Source organism: Quercus lobata, chromosome 2 (assembly GCF_001633185.2).
Source record: "Quercus lobata isolate SW786 chromosome 2, ValleyOak3.0 Primary Assembly, whole genome shotgun sequence".
In the NCBI taxonomy this organism is placed as follows: domain Eukaryota; kingdom Viridiplantae; phylum Streptophyta; class Magnoliopsida; order Fagales; family Fagaceae; genus Quercus; species Quercus lobata.
This window is the reverse complement of record NC_044905.1, coordinates 59,851,396-59,878,171: the sequence shown is the minus strand read 5'-3', so window position 1 is coordinate 59,878,171 and position 26,776 is coordinate 59,851,396. Positions and strand designations below refer to the sequence as shown.

The window sequence follows — 26,776 nt, the reverse complement described above, 5'->3', positions numbered from 1 at the left end:
TCAAAACTTCTATTATTTTACCATTTCATTTCAATATTCCTTTTTTATTCTTTCTTTATGTTTTCTTTATTCTCTTTTCTCCTTTTTTTTTTTTTTTTTTTTTTTTTAATGTTTTCAAATAACTACCATTAAACAAATATTAAGTTTTTTCAAATATTAAACCTTGGGTTTCTTTTTCGAGAAGATTCTCAAATGACACTTTAAGCTTGTTGGCCTTTGCTTCTGCTTCATTCATTTTGACTTGTAGCTTTTCTAGCAACATCTTCTTCTCTTGTACCTCCTCTATGGATTTTGTAGAAAATACTCCAAGGAGTTTGTGTGTGTGTCCACACAATAATCAATGGAATTATGAGTATTAGTGAACGAACTGAGATTTCTTGATGAAGCTTGTCAACATTCGATGCAGAGGATGCATTTGAGCAGCATCTGTTCATAGAAGATACAGTATAAGGTTTCTGGAAAGTGCATAAAATAATGTTCATTTGTTTAAACTATTTGGCAGATAAATGTGACTAAAGATCTAAAATAAGAACCATACCATTGATATAATTACTGCATCAACTTCCCGGCCTTGGAATAGTCAATGGTTGCTACCTCAATCCCTGCAGCCTCGGAAGCTCATCAAGTCTGTCCTTTAGGAGTTTTACCTGAGCTACATAAGGAGACTGAACAGCAATAGCTGCTTGGCTAACACCTGTAGAAATTATTTAAAATATATATGAATGTCCTTGTTTACTCAACAATTACATATGGGAGCCATAAAAACCATTCAACCAGTACAAATGCTTGATTAGGTACACTTTACAAAACAAATACAGAGATCCACAACAGTATCAGCAGATCCGGGTTTTAGTTTAGCTAATAAGATAGAAATATAGGGCTATGAAAGGCATAAAGTTGAAAAGAGGCTACAACAGAAACAACTTGAAAGCTCATTACAGATGTAAACTGCTACAAGTGCACAGTAGATGGATACTCAAACAGGATAGAAGATTTCTACAGGCGTGGTTCATCATACAACTGAGTTTTAGGTTAACATATATAATAGAGTAATAATATATAGCACTTAATGAAAGTTCAAATAGTGTAAAAACACCCTTGAACATTTAGACCCCCAAATTACAAATTAACCAATTCAAGCTTTATGTCAAACAACTAGTGTGCGGAAAATGAACAAAAGCTATAATATAGAATTGGAAAACTATCTAAGCCAAAATAAAATCACAACCCACAGCAGATAATAAAAGGCAAAGATAAAAGGGAAGAAAGATGCAAACACAAAGATAACACGCAATGTGTTATCGAAGAGGAAACTGAAACTCTCAGTGTAAAACCTCTCCGCCGCCCTCCAAGCGGTAAACAATCTACTAGAAAATGTAGTTGGTATACATGGATAGCAATAGACTCTCTAAGCCTAATCTACCCAGTGCACCTAAGCCCTCCAAGCTTCTTGCTCCAACGAGGTTGCGCCGAACCTTTTTCTTTTCTAGCTTCCCGGATTCCGCTACTTGACCATAACATCAACCAATGTAGAGGAAGAGAGTTGAGGAATTTGAAGAGACTCTAATGTATAGATTGTAGGTGAATCAATCTTGTTTTACTCTAGGGTTTCTCTCTCAAAATTCTCTCTGGAAGCTCTCTTTCATTTGTGGGTATAAGGGGTATTTATACTGAGGTGAGAAGAGAATGTGAAACGTCAGGTTTTTTCAAAACAAGGGTGGCTCGCGGTTTGGCCTCGCAACTTGACTGAGTCGCGAGATCCAGTTGCGAGATAACCGTATGGCCAGTTGTCCTGTTTTGTCCTGTAGTGCTCCAGCTAGCATGACTGTTCACCTTTTAGCATGCTTGGCACGTGTGCTGCATCTGGTGGCTTGTAGCCGCGAGTCACCCGCTAGATCAAGCCGCGAGTCTCTGTTTTCTTGCACACTCTTGAGCAATCAACACTCTATCTCACTCACTACCCTTACAACAAAACCCACCTAAATACAGGGTTACTAAATGCTGAAATATAAGCAAATTTGGCACGGAATAAAGCCAACAAGATGGTTGATTAAATTCAACCTTACAATCTCCCCCTTTGGCTATTCCGTGACAAACCCTAAAACAGACTCTAGACTTAACATGTGAGTTGGGAACAGTTGAGCAAAACTCACTCACACCTAACTCTAGAAGCTGTGAAGCACTTGAATCATAAGAACATGAAACTCCTAAAACACAACAATACACCATGATCATTGTATGCAGAAAAGCATGAAATGCATATGAAACAGGCTTAAAGTGATCAAGCAAAGATGAAGTTAAGAACCAAATCATGGCTTGATCAAACAAGTAATCACTACAAGGTAGTGATCACAGTGCTCATTCACACTTTGAATGAACACTTGAACATACAAGCAAACAAGAACAATGCAAGTTACTTGTATGCCCAACACTCAACCAATGCATAATACACTAAGTATATGCATCTAGGAACAATCTTACAAGGGCACAAGAGTGACAATACTTAAAAGAAAATGCAAGACATTTAGATAGAAGTACTGATTTAAATAAAGCATAAAAGGTTGCATAAAGCATGGTACAAACCATAAAGCCTACAAATATGCATAAAAACATAACCCTAAAAGCTTACATAAGCAACATGGGTACAAATCACAATATATATTGAATAACATCAACAATATATATATAAAGAGTAAACCAAGTTTATAAGTTATGAGTTAAAAACAAAAATACACCAAAACCACAGTGTATCAAACCCATAGTAACACTAAATATTCAAAAACATAAACACAGATGACAACATAACAAGATGGACACTGTCGGTTTTTGACTGCTCCCCCTCAACATATTACTCCCCCTTAAGAGCTGCTTCTCTGCTTCTCAACAAAATAGAAACTTATATGTCTCCCCCTTTTTGACTGGAATGGCCAAAGGGTCACTGTCCATGCTGGGTGGTGAAGCTGTCAAGTTTTGCAGACAAAATATCAATCTGGTCCAGCATGGCTGCTATCCTCTCAGAGTGCTCGGTCTGGACCCCTCTGATTCCATCAAGTCGTTCCAGAATGACTTGAAATGCATCTGGAGGTGTATCTGAAAAAGTTGATACTCTAGTCCTTTTGCCACTCCTCCTGGGTGTTAAGGTTGATGCATGCCCTGCTGCCTCTGCCTCAGTCTCCATTGGGACACCCTCTCCTTCATCACCTTCATCTTCTTCACCTGGAAGCCGAACACTTTTCCTTTTGAAGGTTAGCTTGTTAATTGCAGAAGGTGTGGACATGGGACTGATGTCTCGAGGGATTGGAACACCCTTCTTTCTAAAGATCCTCATGAGCAGATTAGGGAAGATCAGTTTAGGCCTAGAAGTGGTTCTAGTCTCATCCACAATAGTGTTAAATATGTGGGAACTGATGTCAATGAATGTCTTTTCTTTGAGGTCCATCAGAAAAATTGCTCTTGCACTGTTGATTGTAGTCAACTTCCTTATGGGATATAGGTTAAACATCATGATTATAGTGAGACACCTCATGTCCACTGGAAAAGCTGTGGTATTCAGACACTTCCCTTCTCTCTGTCCACCTATCCTCTGTTGTACAGTTTCAATAGACAGAATCCTATCTTTTTAATTGACAAACTCTTGATTTTCTAATCCCTCAAGACCAAGCACATCATCAATGTCATGTGCATCCAAAGTGAACTCTTTACCTCTAACCCAGCAGCTTAGTTTATCCTCCCTTATCATAGCATTGGAATAAAACTCACTAATCAGGGGTTCACACACAACTGGGAGATCACACAGAAGCTTTTCCCATCCTCTCCCTTCAAAACAGCTGGGGATAAAAGTGTCTCTCAAATCCTCCAAATCCACAAACTTTTCTTGAATAATTCCTGCCTTTAAGAAGAAGTCCTTGTATCTCTCAAAATGGGAAACAAATCTGAACAGGTTAGGGTCCATTTTCATTCTCTTATCTGCTTTCTTTGCAGGAGTTTTCTTCTTGGGGGATGAAGGAGCCATCTGTGAACAATCAGAAGAGGCCACAACAACATAGTACAATACATGTGTAGAACAAATCAGTACTTTGTTATTAACAAAGACAAAAATGCAACCACATAGATGAACTTAAAACACTTAAACCTCATGCTACTTAAATCAACCACACAGATGAACAAGCCTAAAAGTGGATACACAAGAACAACTGGTATAATGCAGGGGAGTATTAAAGCAGCAGAGATTGAAAACACCTAAAAGAAAAATATATGTCAATAAGACATACATTTTGATGAGTATGAAATGACCCAGAGAACAAAGGACAGATGCACACAATAGATGGACAGGCACATATACAGCACAATAAACTCCACAACCAAAACAGGAACATTTTGAATCAACACATTAACATAAGATCAGATAAGATGAGAAACCAACAGATAACAAACCCTAGTTAAGCACAAGATGAAGAACAAAACCAACAACTTAAACAAGTTCAAACTAAATCAATAGCTTCCACTAGCTAAGTAAGGACAAGGAGCAATAGCCGAAACAAAAACCCATCTCAAAACAGACACAAATGCGAATATTCAAGAGGGAAAAACACAAAATCAAGTAAAACAGAGTTCGAGAAAGAAAATCCATACCTTTTACTTGAAGATTTTGAGTTGAGAGGAAGCAACAATGAAGTTTGAAAATGATTACACGGAGCGTTTGGGAAGGATATAGTTGAGAGAGAAGATGAATAGTCACAAAAAGTTCGAAGGAAAATTGAAAAAGATTTAAAAATTGCCCCTATTTTTGCTAAACACGCGTTTTTCACGACTTAAGTGAGTCGCCAACAAGTCACCAGGTCAAGCCGCCAAAACATACAAAGACAAAATTTTGAAAAAATTCTCTAAGTGTTTTTCGCGACTGGAAGGTCTACCCGCGAGGGAGTCGCGAGCTGAGCCACGAAAATCTCTGAGTAACCCTCGCGACTGGACCTTCCACTCACAAACAAGTCGCCAAAATTGACCCGCTAACTCGCGACTGAGGTCTGCGACTTGACTTACCTGCGACTGAGTCGCCAAAACAGGGCAAAAATGATTTTTTGAAATTTTTAGTTTTTAAGAACAAAATACTTTCCAAAAACACTTAAAACACTCAAAAATCTTTTTGTGCTTGAATCAACAAAGATTGAGCATGTGAAAACACATTTCATCAAGTACAATCACATAAATGAATATGACATTTATTGAACATAAACTTGTGTGTTGTGTGTGGATATCAACAATGAGATAGTCCTTAGTCTAATGTGAAACTTCAATGATCAATTCAACCAAGGCATACACAATTAGCACTAGATCATGAGACCCATTTCAATTATAGAAATATGCATATATGACTTCCCACAAAACTTGATTATAATAACTTGGAGCTTTATATTTGACTCCACTTTCAATCATAACATTTGATCTTTTTGATCCTTTTGAGACAATCACCTCTCATTGTGAGAGTGATATTTGATATTTTACCTTGATGAGATAGCCTTTGGCTTTTTGAATAAACTTTCATTTTAATTTTTGATCGCTTTCCCTTTTTCCTAGTCGAATACTAGTATATGCGACAGGTTTTTACAGCTTAATATCTCTTTTCATTTGGAGATTTACATTTGGTGAGCTCTTTTTAGCAAAAACAAAAATAAATAGTGGGAAGATATATAGACACAAGTCTATGCATGTCTCAAGATCAATATAACCATTCACTAATCATTCATGACAAGTTTGAAGATCTATTTACAACAATCACATAGATTTCAAGATTTCTCCCACAGTGATAAAAGTGCAAAGAAACAAGCTACGCTCGAAAATGCACAAAGCCATTAGCACAAAGGTACAAGAAAAAACAAGTTTTGAAACAAAACTCAACAATGTCAATCAAACTTTTTGATTTTCTATTTTTATGTGATTTTTGAATTTTTGACACAAGAAGAAAAAGATTGATCAAAAACAAAAAGAAAACCAAAAGTATACATAAATAGACAAACAAACAACCATCAACATAAACAACAAGCAAACAATCAAACACCGTCACAAAGCATAGGAAGTATTAATGCATGAACATGTTGTAATGCTTATGCATGAGTACCATTTTTCACCCACACGTCACTTGCGTTTGGGGTGATTTCCTTATAGGATTGGGTACGAGAGTTAGGACTTTCAAAATTTCGTATGAAGCTTTCCAAGCAGTTGGTGAATGCACCAATCATCTTTATCATTCCGGGATCACCATTTTGATCTCTTGATGGTTCACCAGCCCAATTTCTCCTATCATTTCTAAGTCCTCGTTACCTTTGAGAAGTTGCACTATTTATTGCTCTCAGCTTTTGACAATTTGGTCGAGTATGCCCTTGAAGTCCGCAATGATGACACACATAATTTTATCTAAGACCTCTTTGTGGTCGTGGACGAGACTTGGCTCGGGATTCAGACCTGCCCACAGATTGATTACATGAATTCAACAACCGTTCGTTCCCCATATTCCTCTTCTCCTCTATCTTGGGCTTCTCAGCAGTAGGGCCAACATCAGCTGATTCTTTGGCCTTTATAAACTTCACTTCTTTAATGACATTTCCAGATGAGCTACTTCCTCCGGTATATCCCAATCCGGATTTGTTTGAAAAGCTCTTTTGAGATGAAATAACATCATCTAGCTTCTTGATGGTGACCCTCTCTATTTTAGCATTCGCTTGCACAACCTCTTGCTCAAGAAATCTCACTTTTGTGTAAGCTTCTGACAGCTCACCATTCAGTGTTTCTATCTCACATTTGGCCTCCCTATATCGGATTAGGAGACTCTTATAGTCCTCCTCTGCCTTCTTCATTTTTCTCACAGCTGCCTTGGCCATCCTTGTGTACTCCCCCTGACTTCTTCAGGAGTGAGTTATAATTCTCATGAAGATTGGCTGTACTTTCATCTTCTTCAGCATCTGATTCTTCAACAACTTCCAATAATTCTTCATCACTATGTTCTCCAAGGTCTCGTACAAGCAAATTCAACTCGTCTGAAGACTCAACATGGGCAATAGTCATAAAGGCTGAATAGTTCCCCTCTCCATCACAGCTTTCTTCAGAATCTGAGTCAGATGAATCCGAGTCACTCAATGTCGTGGCATACACTTTTCCTTTCGATTTCAAATAATTCGGACATTCTTTCTTAAAGTGTTTATGCTCATTGCATTCGAAACAAGTGACACCTTGTGTAGATTGGGATTCTTTTCCATCTTTCTTTTTGAATTCCCTTTTCTCCCTTCCTAAACTTTGGAATTTTCCTTTATCACCAAATTTGCCATTATTCTTGAATTTCAAGAATTTTCGGAAATTTTTTACAAGGTATGCAACATCTTTGTCAACCACATCTTCTCCCGATGAGTCATGGTCTTCCACCTTCTCATTAATGATCTTAAGAGCAAGAGATTTACTCTTCCGTTGATTGGGCAGCGACATTTCATAAGTCTAAAGAGAACCAACCAGTGCCTGGACTTTGATGTCATCAAGGTCTTTGCTCTTTTCAATCGCTGTCACTTTGACACGAAAACTTTCCGGCAATGATCGAAGGATCTTCCTTACAATTTTAGAATCCTCCGTTTTCTCTCCCAAATTAAACTTGCTTACAATGACCTCATTCAGCTTGCTATAGAAAGAGTCAAAAAACTCATCCTCACTCATTTTTAACTCCTCAAACCGAGTGGTTAGCATCTGCAGCTTGGTGTCTTTTACATTCTTTGTGCCTTCGTAAGTGGTCTCCAATATCTCCCATACTTCTTTGGCAACGGTAATGTGAGAGATCCTATGAAATTCATCTGGAGACACACCACAGAAAATAGCATTGAGTGCTTTACTGTTAGCATTAAATGCAGCGAGTGCTGCCTTATCCCATGTGGATTTGGCTACCTCAGGTCTGGTCCAACCAATCTCAACAGCATCCCAAACAGATTCATCAATGGAACACAAAAATGCTCTCATGCGAACCTTCCAAAAAGCATAATTACTACCATCAAAATATGGAGGTGCATTTAGGGATTGAGACCGATCCATCTCAATAGGGAGTCAAGGATCACACAATGGTAATGAAACCACTAGACGTGTACTCGCTTTGATACCAATTGAAAGTTCAAATAGTGTAAAAACACCCTTGAACATTTAGACCCCCAAATTACAAATTAACCAATTCAAGTTTTATGTCAAACAACTAGTGTGCGGAAAATGAACAAAAGCTATAATATAGAATTGGAAAACTATCTAAACCAAAATAAAATCACAACCCACAGCAGATAATAAAAGGCAAAGATAAAAGGGAAGGAAGATGCAAACACAAAGACAACACGCGATGTGTTATCGAAGAGGAAACCGAAGCCCTCGGTGTAAAACCTCTTCGCCGCCCTCCAAGCGGTAAACAATCCACTAGAAAATGAAGTTGGGATACATGGATAGCAATAGACCCTCCAAGCCTAATCTACCCAGTGCACCTAAGCCCTCCAAGCTTCTTGCTCTAACGAGGTTATGCCGAACCTTTTTCTTTTCTAGCTTCCCGGATTCCGCTACTTGACCATAGCATCAACCAATGTAGATTGGTTCCCTCCTAACTGCTTCCCAAAACACCAAACAGCCCTCTCACAGTAATGAATATGGTGAAAACAAGGTTTTGGTAAAATGCCTCTCAAGGGTTTGACAATGGAAAGGAAGAGAGTTGAGGAATTTGAAGAGACTCTAATGTATAGATTGTAGGTGAATTAATCTTGTTTTACTCTAGGGTTTCTCTCTCAAAATTCTCTCTGTAAGCTCTCTTTCATATGTGGGTATAAGGGGTATTTATACTGGGGTGAGAAGAGAATGTGAAACGTCAGGTTTTTTCAAAACAGGGGTGGCTCGCAGCTTGGCCTCGCAACTTGACTGAGTCGCGAGATCCAGTCGCGAGATAACCGTATGGCCAGTTGTCTTGTTTTGTCCTGTAGTGCTCCAGCTAGCATGACTGTTCACCTTCTGGCATGCTTGGCACGTGTGCTGCATCTGGCGGCTTGCAGCCGCGAGTCACCCGCGAGATCAAGCTGCGAGTCTCTGTTTTCTTGCACACTCTTGAGTAATCAACACTCTATCTCACTCACTACCCTTACAACAAAACCCACCTAAATACAGGGTTACTAAATGCTGAAATATAAGCAAATTTGGCACGGAATAAAGCCAACAAGATGGTTGATTAAATTCAACCTTACACTTAATCCCAATTGACAAGAATATTTACCAACAGAAATCAAAGAAAAGACATGTTGCACAACAATATCAGCTTCCCCTTCATTGTAAAATGAGGCTGTGCCAGCTGGATCTAAATGCTCTTCGCAACCAACTAACAAACTTCCATACGGCATTCTTGTATCAAGCAATAGTAGTGGACATTGAGTTATCCAGGTGGGCTGCATAAATGTATAGAAAATGTTACCGATACTAGGCACATTTAAAGTAAAAGATACAAGGATGATACTAAAAGAGATAAGATAAAAACCTTCTATCAGCAATAACTATGGCAATGATGTAGTCAAAGGCTTTGAGAAGATAATGGTCCATATGGGATCATAATTGTGATTCTAAATCACTACGTATATTATATATAAAAATTCCTACAGGATGAAAGCAACCAAGAGTAATCACATACATCCCATTCCTGGCCAAATACTAGTCTTATTCAATTTTCAGTTATCCACAATTTAATATATCCCAAGAAGAACTAGGAGGTTCAAGCCACCAGGATTGTTTTGACCTATATGAATTGCTTAAAATAGGCTAGTGTGAGGCTCTGTCTGGGATGTTGTGGGTTTAAGCTTGACTAGCCAATAATCTACACTAATCAAGACAGAAATCAGATATAGAAGCTATTGGTTCAACCAGTTGGACAAATATGGGTTTGAAAATTTAATGTGTGATTCTTTATGTTGACTAACATGTCCTTTGTTATTAATTGCATTATAGGTGTCAAGTAATTGAAAAACCATTAGATTAATATAATTTTTTTCACTGAAGATATTTCACAGTAATCAACAAAATTAACGGAAAAGGAGAAAGAAGAGAAAGAAGTTGTGAAATCCAAAGGCTGAAAAACATATAAATGAAAGGTGGATTCTCAAGGAAAAAACCAGAAGTCTTTACCAGAGAAGCTATTGATAATACTTTCTTAACCTCTGATTAATATTGAAGAGTATGCCATTTGAGAAACCAATATGTGCACCATAATAGATTGAAGAACATGAATTATGGCTTAACCTAAGTGCTGTGGCCTGTGTCTCAGTTCTGAGGTCAGAAACAACAACAAATAATGGCTAGTTGGAAGAAGCTCAGAATAACTATTTTTCTTTTCTTTAAGATGCATTTCAATTTGCATTTTATACCCCAGAAATCAAAAAACCTCCTAGAATTATATAAAAATATAAGTAAAAGATTAGAGATGGGTACAATACCATAACAAATGGAGAATCAACAAGAAGATGAGAAAAGACAGTTGAGGAAGACTTTAATGATCCACCATACATCTCTTTTGATACCCAACTGGCAATTGCATCATTCATACGGTACTGTGTTGTTAACTTGGTGGCAAGAACTCCATCATGCAAAGTTGTAGCTCTCTCCAGCAGTGATACTCCAAGACCACCTTCCAAGGCTTTTCTTGATAGAATCACTGGAGCTAGCTGGCATTGGTCACCAACAAGGATACAATGCTTTCCCTGCAACACCGGGATCCAGCAAGATGGTTCAATTGCCTGCCCAGCTTCATTTATAACAACCAGGTCAAAGGTATCCAGCCTTCGAATCAATGGATCAGCTGCTCCAGTGTTGGTGGCAAGCACTACTTGAGCACTAGATAGTACTTCGTTCAGTCTCCTTTTCCTTCTTCTTCACTGTCTTTCCCAATTGTTTTAAAAGCTGACGTATGCCAGCAGCTAAAGAATCATCCTTTATGTTAGGTTCTAAAGTTTAGGACTTTATGTATTTAGAACTCTAATTTGTATTGTTGGCAAACCATGATCAAAACAATGTGTTTAAAGCGAGCTCAAAGTTGTATGTCAATGTAAAGTTGGAATCGAGTGTAAAGCAGAAAGTACTGTGGCTTTCGGCCTGGCTCGATCGATCGAAGCTTAGGCTCGACCGATCGAAGCTCGGGCAGATTGCTTTTCTGCAGAATTTTCCAACTTAGCCCTAGTTGTTTTAAAACGTTTTTAGGGTTTCTTATTTGTCCTAAGTATAAAAGGCAAACCCTAGCCACGTTTTAGTGTTGCTCATATTGCGGTTTGTGTAAATCTCTTGTGAGATCTAGAGGAGCTTTCCTTTACACAAACTTAGGGTTTTCAAGGAGGAGATATTCTCTATACCTTGATGATCAAAACAGTTGCTGCCATTAAAGCTTAAAGAATACACAAGCGGGGGTGCTTGTAGCTGGTGGGAATCCAAGAAAAAAGGAGTTCGTGGATTCGGAGTTTGCACGTGGTCGTGTCAGTAAGTTCTACTGGTTGGTAGCATTAGGAAGTCGAGCGGGGGTGCTTGTAAGTCCTTTTGTATGAACTTCGATTCTTTCAGATAGTGGATTCAAGTTTACCTTGAGGATAGCTAGGTCAAATCCTCCCTAGGTTTTTACCAGTTTGGTTTCCTGGGTGATCATATCATGTGTTATTTATTTTCCGCTGCTTTGCATGATTTGATCTTTATTATTGTGATAACCTAGACTTGTTTAATTGGACTAAGTAATAACTTGGCTAATTACCTAGGTTTAATCAATTGTTTAAGAGGTCTAAAAACTGTCAAGTGGTATCAGAGCGGGTAGCTCTTTTTGTTGTTGATCCTTTGATCACTGAGCTGATCCTTGACCCCTGTTGTCATGGAACACGGACACTCTCTAGTTATTCCTCCTCACTTTGATAAGAATAATTATGCTTACTGGAAAGTAAGGATGAAAACTTTCCTGAAATCCATTGATGAGAGGGTGTGGAACTCCGTTGAATACGGATGGGAGAAGCCCACTACTCCTGTTAGTGAGTGGCAAACTTCTCAGAAAGAAGTAGCTTCGTTTAATAGCAAGGCTATGAATGCGATCTTTAATGCTGTTTCTATGGAGGAATTTAAGAGAATCTCGAATGTTGAGATCGCTCATACTGCTTGGAATATCCTCCAGACTGTGCATGAAGGCACGAAAGTTGTCAAAATAAATAAATTGCAGCAATTGACTTCTAAATTTGAATACATTAGGATGTCTGATGATGAATCTTTTGATGAATTCTATGCAAAACTGAATGATATTGTTAATTCTGCTTTTAACTTGGGTGAAATCTATGATCAACCTAAAATTGTTAGGAAGATTCTTAGATTTTTGACTGAAAACTTTAGACCCAAGGTGACTGCCATTATTGAAAGCAAGGATGTGAACTCCATCCCTGTTGATGAGCTTGTAGGATCTCTTCAATCCTATGAGTTGGATCTACCCAAAACTAACAAATCCAAATCAATGGCTCTTAAGTCTGTTGATGATGTTGATAGTAGTGGATTTGATGATGAGCTCTCTGCTACAAAGATTGCCTATCTTGCCAAGAACTTTAGAAACTTTCTCAGGAATAACAATAGAAAGGCAAGAGGCACAAACACTGCTGAACCTAGAAATTTTAGGAAGCATGATCCCACTAAGGTTAATAACAATGATAAACCTAGAGAAAGAGTATGTCAATTTTCCAATAATTCTTTGGGCTCTCAATGTTTTGGATGTCAAGGGTATGAACACTTGAAATCTGAATGTCCAACCTATTTGAAGTCTACGGGTAAGGTTATGGCTGTAACCTTTAGTGATGGTGAAGTTTTTGATCATGATTCTGATTGTGATGAGGATGGAAACTTCATTACTTTCATTGCTACTGCTGTAGTTGATGAGAGCATATTTGTTGAAGAGAACCCTTCTGATGGGGAACTCTCTGAAGATGCAGATCTTCAAGAGGCCTATAACAAACTTTGCAAAGTAGCTATAAAGGATGCTATGAATGTTGAACTTGGCCTAAAGAAAATTGAATCTCTTGAGCTTGAAAATAAAAATTTGCTTGTTAAATTGTTTGATGCTAATGATCTTTTGAACAATGTGAAAACTGAAAACATGCTGTTGCTTGATAAAGTTAAATATTTGGAACTTGATTTATCTATTGCTAGATCTGCTAGTTCTAAACTTGATCAAATGTTGAGTGTTCAAAAGTCGTCTTCCGACAAAACTGGTTTAGGTTATGTTGATAGCATCTGTGTGTTCGCTTCCCATTCCACTAAGTTTGTTCCTTCATCTTCTTCTTCTGAATCTTCAGTGAGTGAAACTGTCAAACCCCCTGTGAGTGAGATTGCTAAACCCTTAGAAGGTTCATCATCTAGGAAGATTAGAGTTGATCTGAAAGAATCTAAGTCTAAGAAGCCTACCCTATCTAAGGACAAGACACATGATAAACCTGCATGGGTTTATCATTTTTGTGGAAAGACTGGACACATACGTCCAAATTGTTACAAGCTGCAAGCTGCAAAGAGAGCAAACAAACCAAAAGTACCTGTGCCTCAAGCACTTGATCCTATGGTACTTATTGGTGATTTGGTAAAGACTTTAAACATTTATTCCAATCCTGGAGTTGGTAATCATTCTCAAGTGAATAAGAACTCCAATGCTCGTGGTGCATCTAAAAAGTTTTGGATGCAAAAGACTCGACCTAACTGAGTCTTTCTGATATGGTCCTTGTGCTTCATTGCTCTACCCTTTGTGACCATTGTTCTTTGTTTTTTTTTTTTTTTTTGGTTTCTAGGATTTGAAAAAGGAAGCACATTTTGTTTTTGCATTATTCTTGGTTTTTGAAAACAAGGTTGGTCAATTTATTTTCACATAACATGTTTTTTGTACCTTATTTAGCTTTGATGAGCTTATTTATTGCACTTTACTAGTTGAAGATTTGTAGTGCATGTTGTGTGGGAAAAGTGTGTATGGTTTTTGATTACTATGTCTTAATCTTGAAGTCACTTGTTTTTAAATGTTGGACTTGAACTTTTAGAGAAAGGCATAAATAACCATCTCACCACTATTCACTAGCCAATCATGAACACCTTAGTGCATATCATAAGATTTTGTACTCGAGAAAGTGTAGCACATGCACAAAAAGAACATAAGGTGAAGCCTCGGTAAAAGTGCTTAATTCTTAAAATCTAATTGGTGTGTACTATTAGGCTTGATGCCAAACTCACATAAACTTAAAATTGAAATGTATATTATAAGGCATAAATACAAGAAATTTACATGATTGCAAGCTTATGATCTAGGAGATGTGGGAGTTATATGATGTAACTCTTTAGGTGATAGTCTCTTTTAAATACTTTGTGATGAATTTTGTAGACTTTGTGATTGATTGCTATTCACATATCACCTCACATGTATCTCATGTCTTTGCTAGTCGAACACACTACACGAGTTACTCTTTGCTAAACATTGTACATGTTATTGTGTGTGTTTATGGTCTGACCAACCAAGTTTTTGCAATCACTTTGAATTATGTGCAAACTAAATTTGTTGCTTGAAAATTTGTGGAGAATGCAAATTTTTTTTTGGGATTATTGGGCTTAAAATTCTTGTTTGGAAAATCATATCATCTCATACTCATGCATTTTTGGTCTTAAATTTTAATGCTTTGAGTCAAATCAACTTGTTTTTCAAAAATTGTGTTTTTTCCTGAAAAATATGGTGAGCCTCTGCCTGATTCGATCGGTCCATTCTGTTTTTCGACCGATCGAAATTTTTAAAATTTTAAAATTTTTTGAGAGAGGGAGTCTCTGTCTGTTTCGACCGGTAGAGACTGATTTTCGACCGATCGAAACTCGTGTATCAGGTTTTTTAAAAAGCAGAATAGGACTTTTTCAAAGTCACTATTCAAACTTTTTCAAGCTTCTCTCTCTCTCCGCGTTGGCTCTTGGCTCCATCATCAAATTTTTGTCGTTTTCCTTCAAGATTTTTGCAAGGTTTTTGTCCTTAGAAGCCGGTAAGACCCTTTTACCCTTCTTTTTCAAGTTTCTTTCTTGTTTTCATGCATTTTTCATGCATTCTCATGGGTATTTTCGGCATCTTCAAAATTATTGGGGTTTTTGATGATTCAAGCCAATTCTTGTGTAATTGATCAATGGGTTTTTGTGCCATGATGTTATATTGATGTTCCCTATAGTTTAATTTGATCAATTTTATGGTTTTAGAAAAATTGAAAATTCTAGGGTTTTGAATTTGATCCGAATTGGGGATTTTGTCAAATTGGCTTAAATTGATGAAATTGGCTTCTCCAATTGATGTAATTGGTCATTATTGTTGTTATTATATCATGTGTAATGCTCAATTCGTCAATTTTTTTAAAAATTGATCAAGTGGTTTCTATATTTTGGGGCTTTTGTGTTAAAAACCTTTATGTGCAAGCCAATTTTGTAATTTGAATCTTTTTGACTCAATTCATTGCATTAGCACATGCATCATGACATTTAAACTTGTTCATGCATCATATAGATTTTGATTCTATTTTTTGTTTTTGTGCTAACTTGCAGTCTGCCCTTGGTTTTGGTTTTGTTTTTTTTTGTTCTTTCGCTCTGTGTTTTGATCCTTATCTTAGCACCATGCCTAGGAAAATTAGAGCTCATAGGACCACTTCCACTTCCTCTGAGTCTCCACCTAGAGTAGAGCTGTTTAAGAATGATAAGTGTAGAGAAGCCTATGACACCTTGAACTGTAGGCGTAAGATCTGGTCTGAGCGAGCTGTTGTGTTAGATGCGCTTGATCCGGCCATTAGGGCCAATTTTGAGTCTAGGGGTTGGTTGCCTCTCGTAGAGATGGATCATCCACCTTTGACCGCCCTGATTAGAGAGTTCTACTCGAATCTCTCTTGCCACATCTATGATTCCAACACCCTTGTTAGGAGTTGGATACGAGGTGTAGAGTTCACCATTACTCCTCGGGTGGTGGCTGAGGCTCTTGGGGTGCCGGTTGTTCGGGATGCTGACTATACCTATGATGAGTCACCCTCTTTAGATGTTGTCATGTCTTACATCACTGGGTCATCTATCCAGTGGGGTTCTAATCCTCGAATCACGTCCGCTGAGCTTACCGAGATTGCCTATCTCTTCTTTAGGATTGCGTGTCATTCCTTGTGGCCTATCTCTCACTTCCACACCATCCCTTTAGAGCGATGTGTGTTTTTGTACGCCTTTGCTTCTGGAGCGTCCATCAGTTTTCCTCACTTGTTCCTTCGTTCTTTGAACGAGGTTCATAGGAGTTCTGCCGTAGGGCGTGCGCTGATTCATCCTATTTTCATTCATAGGATTCTGCTCCATTTAGGTCTAGATGGTTTTTCATCAGGTGAGCCTGTTCATGTGATAGCTCCCATAGGTGCCACCTTTCATCGTCAGAGGGCTGCTCAGTTGAGGGTTCCTCCTTCTCGTCCTAGAGGTGCGTCATTTAGTAGTGTTCCCCCTCCTCCCTCTTCTACAGGTACAGCTGCTGCTGAGACTTCAGGTGCTACTGCTGGTGCTGATGCTGCTGTTCCTCCACCGACTGCTACGGATGATTCAGACATTCATCGCACGTTGGATCATGTCTTGACCGTTCAGGCAGCTCAAGGACAGATTTTGGTGGACGTGCTTGATAAGATCCGTGCCTTGCATTCGGAGTTGGCGCAGTTTAGACCACCTCCCTTTTGATGATGGATATCTTGTTTGCCCTTTGGCATTCAGTCACAAAAAGGGGGAGTACTTGTAGAGTTTTTGCTTTCAGGGGGAGACTTTTTGATTTTGGTTGGAGCTTGTGGAGTTTTAGATTGTATCTAGGTGCTTCACTGTGTACTTAACATTTTTAGCTCTTACCTTGTTTTTGATGGGATATTCATGTTAGGGGGAGTTTTATGTTTTTGTTGGTACTTTATTTGTTTCTTGTTTCAAACTGCTTATTGATTTATATTTATGAGTTATTCATTGATATATGTCTTTATTTGTGTGTTGTTTGAAATCAAGAAGTTATTTTGTTTACTTGTATTATTTCCACACATGCGGTTATGCATTTTGTTTAGTGTTTCAGGAAATATACAGGTTGATTCAATTGAGCTGCTGTCTACACTTGCAACTAATGGATAGTAGTTAGGATTGAATTTGGTTTATGAGCATTTTTTTTGTAAAGGGCTTTTCATTTTGTAAACTTTGAGCTTCTAAGTTGTGTTTTGTCACGGATTGCCAAAGGGGGAGTTTGTTAGGTTCTAAAGTTTAGGACTTTATGTATTTAGAACTCTAATTTGTATTGTTGGCAAACCATGATAAAAAAAATGTGTTTAGAAGTGTTTAAAGCGAGCTCAAAGTTGTATGTCAATGTAAAGTTGGAATCGAGTGTAAAGCAGAAAGCACTGTGGCTTTCGGCCTGGCTCGATCGATCGAAGCTTAGGCTCGACCGATCGAAGCTCGGGCAGATTGCTTTTCTGCAGAATTTTCCAACTCAGCCCTAGTTGTTTTAAAACGTTTTTAGGGTTTCTTATTTGTCCTAAGTATAAAAGGCAAACCCTAGCCACGTTATAGTGTTGCTCATATTGCGGTTTGTGTAAATCTCTTGTGAGATCTAGAGAAGCTTTCCTTTACACAAACTTAGGGTTTTCAAGGAGGAGATATTCTCTACACCTTGATGATCAAAACAGTTACTGCCATTAAAACTTAAAGAATACACAAGCGGGGGTGCTTGTAGCTGGTGGGAATCCAAGAAAGAAGGAGTCTGTGGATTCGGAGCTTGCACGTGGTCGTGTCAGTAAGTTCTACTGGTTGGTAGCATTAGGAAGTCGAGCGGGGGTGCTTGTAAGTCCTTTTGTATGAACTTCGATTCTTTCAGATAGTGGATTCAAGTTTACCTTGAGGATAACTAGGTTAAATCCTCCCTAGGTTTTTACCGGTTTGGTTTCCTGGGTGATCATATCATGTGTTATTTATTTTCCGCTACTTTGCATGATTTGATCTTTATTATTGTGATAACCTAGACTTGTTTAATTGGACTAAGTAATAACTTGGCTAATTACCTAGGTTTAATCAATTGTTTAAGGGGTCTAAAAACTGTCACTTTAGACAATGTCTAAGGTCTTTTCTAAGATCTGACTTCTTTCTTTCAATCTCCATTACAAAATTGGAAAGTTTAGATTTCACAAGTTCACCCAAAGACTTTGATGCCACAGTTGAAGATATGCGTGCTGGATTGCCAACCCGCACAATGTCCAATCCAATATTTGATAGCTTTTCAACCATGTTGTCAACAGCTGCATTTGTAGGTGTAGTTACAAACACCCTTTCACCTTGTTGAACAGCAAGTACTATAAGTTCTTTAAGCAAACCTGTCTTTCCAATACCAGGTGGCCCTTCGATTATCAATAAAAGGCGCTTCTTATTCAAACCTAAGGCAATTGTTCTTTGCTGGGAATCATCAATAGTTCCAGGCCTTGATTGTTCATCCAATCCTTCAGCCCAATCTACCAAATTATTCTCCTCCAGCCATGCAACATCTTCCTTGTCTCCAAATAGAGTAGCCACAACAGCAATGGAAGGATTTCTCTTATGTAAACCATTCTTTTGAAGCAGCATCAAGGCTTCACAATTGCGCAACCAAAAAAAATAGTATAACAAGGGAGTAAATATTTAAGTAGACTGCACAAGAACCCAAGAAAATGGTAACCTAAGATCCCAAGGAAATGATCATTTCTTCCAGGTGTACAAAGAAGTTGATTTTTCACTTGTGAATACTGATGACCATCAGGACAATGTGTTTATGTAGATGGTATGGATGCAACTGTCAAAAGTCCACTTGCTTTTGTATGCTTATGCCTTTATCTAATTCCACATAAATGATGTACCCCCAAGTCATGAAATGTTGGTTGATGTTTCTAATTGTTTCATTGGAAAGAGAGCTTTACCAAAAACCTGAGAGGAATGTTTTCATTCACTATTTATAGATTTGAGGTGACATTTTTAATATATTTAAACCCTAATTGTCACACACACTATGAAGTAATAATGCTACCCTAAAAAAACATTGTATAAAAAAGGAGCCAATTATATGAAATTTTTGCACAATGATTTAAACTAACAAATTTTTTATGGGAAGAAAAATGAGTTTATTATTGCATATATTTCAAAAAAAAAAAAGTTTAAATCATAATAGGCTTCATTTTCTCAGTTCCCATTTAAGCATTACTGATAGGTTCTAATGAAAAGATTATCTCAAGAACCCAAGCATAACAAGAAGCATAGCTTCACTGATCTTCAAGAGACATCTACTTCCCAGTTCCATAACATTCCCTTCACTACTAAAAGTAGAGATTGGAAACTTTGCACTAGACTTTCTACACTGCCATCTAAAAGCAGTGAGAATTTTTTTTAATTCAAAACTAGGTGAAAATTTTAGTGCTAACATATATCATTTCGGGCCAAATTTTTGTATTGCAACACAAATTGCTTTTGGGCTAGCCTTTAAGATTTATGCCATAAGCAACAATACACAAAAAGGATGAATTTATAAAAGAGCCATTAGTGAAGCATAAAGATTGATTAATCTCTAATCTTAAAAAGGGCAGCTCCATCCATCAATTAAAAGAATTCACTAATGCATATTGAAAAGTCGATATTATGGTCCAATTCCATGACTTTAGCACTTACTCAAGGTTCACCAATTTTGCGTTTTTTAACCCTCGTGTAATGTTTGGGAGAGGGAGGAGGCTGCGGGGCATCATCCTTAGCCTCATCATCGTGCTACAAATTCCATTAGATGCATGCAATCAATATTCGGTATAATGATAAGAATAAAGTGAACTACAAAATATATCATTACATTCTAATTAATGTTATCATACCATAGAACTGCCTCGGTGTCCTATTTTGTGTCCACATGTCCCACAAGTGGGTGCTCTTCTAGTGCGCTGCGGTCTACCTCGTGAGGGTGAGGGATGATGAGGGGGATACTTGTCCAGTATATCAGTATGTGGCTGTAGAGTTTCAATCCCAACTAGAGGTCCTAGAGGGTTAGATGAGGATGCGGTAGGTGGGTAATGATGCTCTACGTAGAGGCCAGGAGTGGGTGCAATAGAGCTGGTGGGTGGGTAAGAGGGTGTCTCGGGGAGTATAGGAGGGGTCAAATTTTGATCAATACTGAGATCAAAATTGGGCTGCGAAGGTGGGCTGGGTGAAGGGACCTCGGGCTGAGGAGATGCATCTAGGATGGGTGGAGGGACCTCAAGCTGAGGAGATGAATGCGGAATGGGTGTAGGCATCTCAGGACTAGTTACAACCTGAGGGGTTGTTGCACGCCGACCACGGCCCCTAGCTGCACTTGTGCTTGGGCTTGCTGTAGCAAGCATACCACGGCCCCTGGCTGCACTTGTGCTTGGGCTTGCTATGGCTTGCTATAGCAGGCCGACCACGGCCCCTAGCTGCGCTTGTGCTTGGGGTTGCAATAGCATGCTGACCACAGGTTCGTGTACTTATGGGTGCTGTGCTTGTGCTTGGGGTTGCAGTAGCTGCTGGTTCAGTCTCATGCCCATTGTTTGCCTGCCCATTTGCTACAGGATCACCACCAAGGCCAGCCACATTATTTAGGACACGCCGGACATGGTTGTGAGCTTGGCTGCCTTCAGGAAGCATCTCCAACAGTGCTAAATGACTTTGAATCTGAAACGGAGAAAGAACCAGTACAATCATATTTGAGACAGTTATGTATCAATTAATGAATGGATAATATAGTACTTATTAATCTACTCAAATACTCAACTAAAAACTAACAGTTTTATTAGAATACTATATGTAACAGAAAATCTTTAATTGGATGTCAGTCAACTCAAACCAGATTTGCTGAAAAATTCATAGAAATTGATTCTACGTTCATACATGTACTCAAGTAAAACAAAATAGGCAATAAAATCTAATTAGAACACATTACCATTATATCTAATTCAGCGTTGTTGCAGTTGACATACTTTTGAGTGACCGGACGGTACCAGAGGTAATAGGCATGATCGCGGGGCATCTCACCAATCTGAGGAGGTGCATGACAAACTTGTTGTCGTCTCATTTCCCATGAAATGATATACGGTCCATGCTCCTCCCTCCAATTCTTTTCCACCTTCCCATGTAAGTTTATTTTATGCAGTCTATCATCGTAGACAACATCGTCAGGCCGCTGCTACGCCAACCCAAACTGTTGAAGGACACGGTCCGGGTGGTGTCTCTCTACTATGCAAAAACACACAAGCGGTACCCTTGTTGTCCACGTATCCCTCCCTGCAACGCAGAACTCAGGAAGGTGGCTGAAGTCTGCCTCGTATGGCTGCCACACAATCTACAATAGAAACAAAAAACAATTATCATAGCATCTTAAAATGTGAAACAAGGGAGAATACATAGATAAAGGGAAAAACAAAAATTTTAACAAAAGATATGTTAAAGGATGAAGCAATCATATTCTTAAGGAAAATTATCATAACCAAACTGAATTTTTGAATATTATTACCTAGTCTGGCTGCATTGTCACTAATTGCTGGCGATAGTGGACCAAGGCCGTGCTGGATGGCCTACTCTTCGGGCTTGGCACCCGCACCCACCTACAATTACGAGCGAATAACATAAAAACGATAATACAATTTAGTTATTAAGAAGAGTACATTGTATAACACACTAAATATTAGGAAAAAACTTACTTAAATGCAAGTGGAGCATATGGCCATGGGCCATAATCACATCCAGGTGGGGGCTCTATCCTCGGGCACAAGAATGGCAACTTTGCCCATGCCCAATACTGGACCAAGGTGCACGCCCCACCAATCTGCGATGCCCGTTTCTCGCTTGCCCGACACAACTCCCTATACAACCAAGGCAGGCAACCACTACCCCAACTATACTGTCGCGGATCACGAAGGTTGCGCATGAAGTCCAGGAACATCAGATGCACCCTATCTCCTGACTTGTCCATGAAAAGTTTATCCCCTACTAGCGCTAAAATATAGCACCGGGCATACTGGTGTATCTGAATCTCCGTTGCGTCATGAGGCAGTGGCATTGCAATGGCCTCAACAAGTCGGCTGATGAGAATTCTTTGCCCTACCAAAGTTTTATTGTCATTCAGCGGAGTAAAACCAAGCAACTCCCCACACACTTGATTCCAATCCCCATCCTCCACAGCAATCGGCCCAACCAAGACCTCACCGTCTATAGGAAGTCCGAAAATCACCTCCACATCTTGTAGGGTGATTGACATCTCACCATGTGGAAGATGGAACGTATGAGTCTCCGGCCGCCATCGCTCAACTAGGGCCGATATTAGGCAATGATCTATCTCTCTAAAAGGGGCTCTAAACAATCCTTCCAGCCTTAGCAATTTGATAATGTCAATCACCCGATTATCTTGCATCTGAACGTTTGCCATCTCCTTAGTGCGACCACAGCACATAAGTGGGCCTGGGTCCTACAAAATCAATACAAATTATAGCGGTTGTTAGAACTAGAAATACAACTTTGAAAGAACTTGCTAACTAAAAGTCAAAGACAACGTAAAAATTAAACGATTGTTAGAACTAGAAATTTCACCTTGCCATTCCAAATGGCCTCTGATTGATGATATGGTTGTCGCGTCAACAATGACCTCTGAAGCGGACCGGGGTGCAAGATCTCTAGCTCCTCATCGATCTGAGGCTCCATACTGCAAAGAGTATAGACAATTAAAAAGGTTATGAAAACCCCAATTTTTCTATGCCAATGTCTGATAAGAGTTCATATATTTTCATTCCATCACCTTCAAAATTATATATATATAGAATATTCAAATGACAGTTAAACATTACAAGTGCATACAAACTAGATAAGAACATGTAGGTAAATAAAAGTTTACACTTGTTGGAACCATAAATTTGAAGTGAAAAAGAAAGAGTTACAGAAACATTTAAGGTTCAAGAGCATCAGCAAAATGTGACCAATTGACCATGCAAGAGGATGGCCCTTAACATAAAATTTGTAGGCCTTCTACATTCCTATTCTAAACTTATTTTCGTAAGTAAATAAGATTATATTTTTTAACATTATTCTTTCTTTTGTGCATTTCCTAACTCCTTTCAGTCTCTACATTGGTTGCCACCAAACAGTCGTGCATTACAAATGATACTTTCCTACATAATACAATTAAAGATATTATAAATAAATAAATTAATTAATTAATTAAAGGTTACTCATTCAGGAAATAAAAAAGATTGCTTTGGCACAAAAAATTTGGGTCATTTCATAGGATATTTGTAATTTTGCTTTTACGAGAATCTAAGGGATTTGATTAATGGTTTGTCTCAATGACTTGTGATGTTCTACGATGAATGTGACAGCCCAGCTAAGAGTCAGTTTCCAGATCAGAATGCTGGAGCTGTACAAGGGCGTCAAATTGGGATGAACGTTTCGAGAAATGACAAGATCAATTTTCTTGTGAATACAGTAAGTATAACCATTTGAATTTTTATTTATTTTTTTAAATAAACGCAATAGCCAAGTGTCTATGGTCTTTTATTAATAGGATGGAAATTTTGTGAATGTTAACTTTTGATAGCGATGGTAATTATTGATTTAGACCTTTGAAACTGAAATGTAGCAAGCATCTTTCAAATATGTTGGATGCAATGAGCTCTATGAATATGATGTTATCAGCCATTTCTTGATCAGTATATACCACAACCTAGCTGCTTATTCCAAATGGAAAGTAAATTATTTGTCACTATTTCTCTTTTCTGTTTTTGACTACTTCTTTGGAATAATATCATTTCATAAAAACCTCAAACTAATCCTATGGTATGGTCATACTTTAATTTTCTTGGATTGTTCCATTCAGGATGATGCATTTTAGCTGTTGGAACAATTGTAGATCACAGCAGAGCTTGTCAATCCATTCACACAATGTATCATGATCATTAGAAGGGATGATTATAAGGCTTTACTACGATTTCATCTACAACTCTTTTTATCCTTATGCTTAGACAGTTTACCTAGACTTTCTATGTTGTTTAGAAAGTGGTATAATTCACTAGAATTACACTTACGCTCTTAGTTAGTAGCTTTTCAGTCCTTAATCATGGATTTGACAATTAAAAAAGTAGGCTTAAATATACTATTGGTCCCTAAAACTTAGCCCATGAGCAATTTAGTCTATGAAGTGCAAATTGATAATATTTAGTCCCTAACAAACTTAAAGAGGTTGATTTTAGTACCTAAAAAACTTGAAGTGGTCAATTTTAGTCTCTAATGAACTTAAAGTGATCACTTTTAGTCTCTATAAAGTGATGATGTGTTAGATTTAAGTTTGGCTAAGTCATCTAAGGAACTCAAAGTGAACACTTTAAACTTCAAGGATAAAATCACTCTTGGGCTAAAATTTAGAGACCAGTAGTGTATTTTGGCTAAGGTATTAGACAACTTATGTTTTGGTGATTGAGGTGTTCATATGTCAACTATATATTTATATTACTATTATTTGTTCTTAATATATAGTAACTATTACAAATATGTTTTGTTTTTCCATGTACATGCAATTTATTTTCTTGAGAAATGCTAAAATGTATTAGCAAATTGTTGCACTTAAGTTCTGCTCAAATATATTTTCATGTTGTTGTTATAAGTTTTTTCTTGCTTGTTCATAAGATGATGTTTGGTTGATTTTGTCAATGAGATTTTTATTGTTTCCCAAACATTTTCTCCTTGTTGTCATAATGGTATTTTAGTTTTATTTTTCTTTTTGTTGTTCAAAAGATTGAGCTTGGTTTTATTTTTCTTTTATTTTTTCTACCTCTTACAAGGCCTATCTAGACAAGTTGTTAAAATAACCCCAATTTTGCAGCTTCTTGATATTAAGGATAGTAAAGAGGCTGTTTATGGCACTTTAGATGCCTGGGTTGCATGGGAGCAAAACTTTCCTATTGCATCTCTTAAGAGGGCATTGCTTGTTCTTGAGAAGGAACATCAATGGCATAGAATTATTCAGGCCTTAGTGTCTAGGTGTCTGATAGTTCTATAGGTCTGCTAGTCATGACTTGAGTCATGAGTGCCTTTGACGTATGAATTTATGTCTGATAGGGGATTGTGGCATTTGGGTCAAGTGTTGGCACTTTTTTTTTCCCACCACTCATGATCATGGTGTGGGCTAGTGTTTTGTATTTTAGGTGCTTGTCACAATGACAGAAATTGAAAGTACAAGATTTCTAGTGTTTTGTAATTAAGGTGCTTGTTAAAGAAACTGTGATATGCCAAACAGGACAGCATAGATAGGCAATATCTTTGGTTAGGAGAGAAAAGCATAGACGTAGTCTAAAAGTAAGGCGTGCTGGATGTAGTCAAGTCTTCGATATATTTCTTGTAAGAAGTGTAGTTGTGTTCAATAGTTGTAGTTCTACGACTACAAGATTTTATTCTTCCACGGTCCTACAACTAAAGAATTTTATTTTGTTCCACTAAATTTGCACAATTCTAGAGTCCTACAATTAAGACTTCTAATCTTATGTATTTTTTTCTTGCCGTTATATTCCCCAAATTTCATGTTTAAGCATTCCAAGATGCCAAGATTTATAATCCTGCTCTCAAAATCCGCTTCTTCATAACAAATCTACAAATTAGCAGAGAAAGTCTTTGCAAGTACCATTGAACTAAAATTTCAACATAAGGTAACAAAACACAGGTTTATTTCTTTCTAATATAAGGGTACTATGTGAAATGAAATTCAATATCTTACCCTTGCATTGATGATAAATCAAAGTTATCTTACATTCTCATATCTAGGATTGCATGTTTAGTGTGCTCTTAAGAAATTACATTCTTTCAACATGCTTTTCCATAACCATCTGTTTGTATAATTCCTAAAACTTTAGAACATGGGTGCTCGTTCCCAGGTGGTCATTGCTGGAAATAAAGCACTGGGTTTCCTTTAAACAATATTTCAGCAAAGCATTTGCCTCAAAAGTGAATCAAAGTTCCAAAATGCCATCTTTGAATCAAATCCGAAAATGGGTACTTGGGTTTCCTTTAAATACCACATTAAATTTTGTTTTTTTTTCAATTCTAAAAATCACATAAAAACTAATGTCATTGCCAAAACATAACCATATTCTCAGAACACCAACAAAAAAAACACAAAAAAAAAACCCAAAAAGATCCGAAAAACCCTAAGTCAAATCATGAAATTCAAAAATCTAAAATTGGAGAAAGAGAGATAGAGGAATCTAAGAAGCAAAAACGAGAAAGTATTCAGAAGAAAGAGAGAGTACCTTCGGCACGGTGGGCTACGAACGCCGTTGACAATGAGCTCCGATATGGTGAGAGACTACCTTCGTGACAGTGGCTACGAATTTGCTTCAGCACTGGGCCACGAATTTGCTTTATGAATGAGTGAGTGAGTGAGTGAGTGATTGAGAGTGAGTGAGTTTGAGAGGGCGGAGAAAAAGGGTGTGAGTGACTGTGTGTTTAAACATTCAGATTTTGTAATGAGCCGTTGAAAGAGCTGTATACTTGGTTTATTTCAGCATATCTCGAGTCTTATAAACTCGATATCTACGTGGCTCCACCTGGCAACTTTGTCCAGGTAAGGTTAGCACAAAACACTTAACTCGAGTTTCTAAAACTCGAGTTCCAATTAAATCTTGAGTTTTAGAAACTCGAGATACTATTTTCATACATTATTTCGGAACAAGGCAACTAACAAAAT

At 37.9% G+C, this 26,776-nt stretch overlaps 1 protein-coding gene and 1 pseudogene across 3 annotated transcripts; both read right to left on the bottom strand.

The window, feature by feature from the left end:
• Positions 1-646: 646 nt before the first annotated feature.
• LOC115976007 (serine/threonine-protein phosphatase 7 long form homolog) lies at positions 647-26,767 on the bottom strand. 3 transcript variants are annotated; one of them, XM_031097074.1, is made up of 8 exons: positions 26,340-26,767; positions 22,639-22,750; positions 21,753-22,516; positions 21,566-21,656; positions 20,996-21,394; positions 19,914-20,727; positions 19,720-19,812; positions 647-694 (listed from the first exon to the last, which is right to left on the bottom strand). In XM_031097074.1, the coding sequence occupies exons 2-4, from the start codon at positions 22,747-22,749 to the stop codon at positions 21,566-21,568; spliced, it is 966 nt and encodes a 321-aa protein (XP_030952934.1). In that variant the 5' UTR covers position 22,750; positions 26,340-26,767; the 3' UTR covers positions 647-694; positions 19,720-19,812; positions 19,914-20,727; positions 20,996-21,394. The 3 variants fall into 3 exon arrangements, with proteins under 3 accessions (XP_030952934.1, XP_030952933.1, XP_030952932.1); XM_031097073.1 differs by lacking the exon at positions 647-694 and adding an exon at positions 9,283-9,437; XM_031097072.1 differs by lacking the exon at positions 647-694 and having other exon boundaries at positions 19,638-19,812.
• LOC115967566 lies at positions 10,415-20,330 on the bottom strand (annotated as a pseudogene).
• Positions 26,768-26,776: the final 9 nt, after the last annotated feature.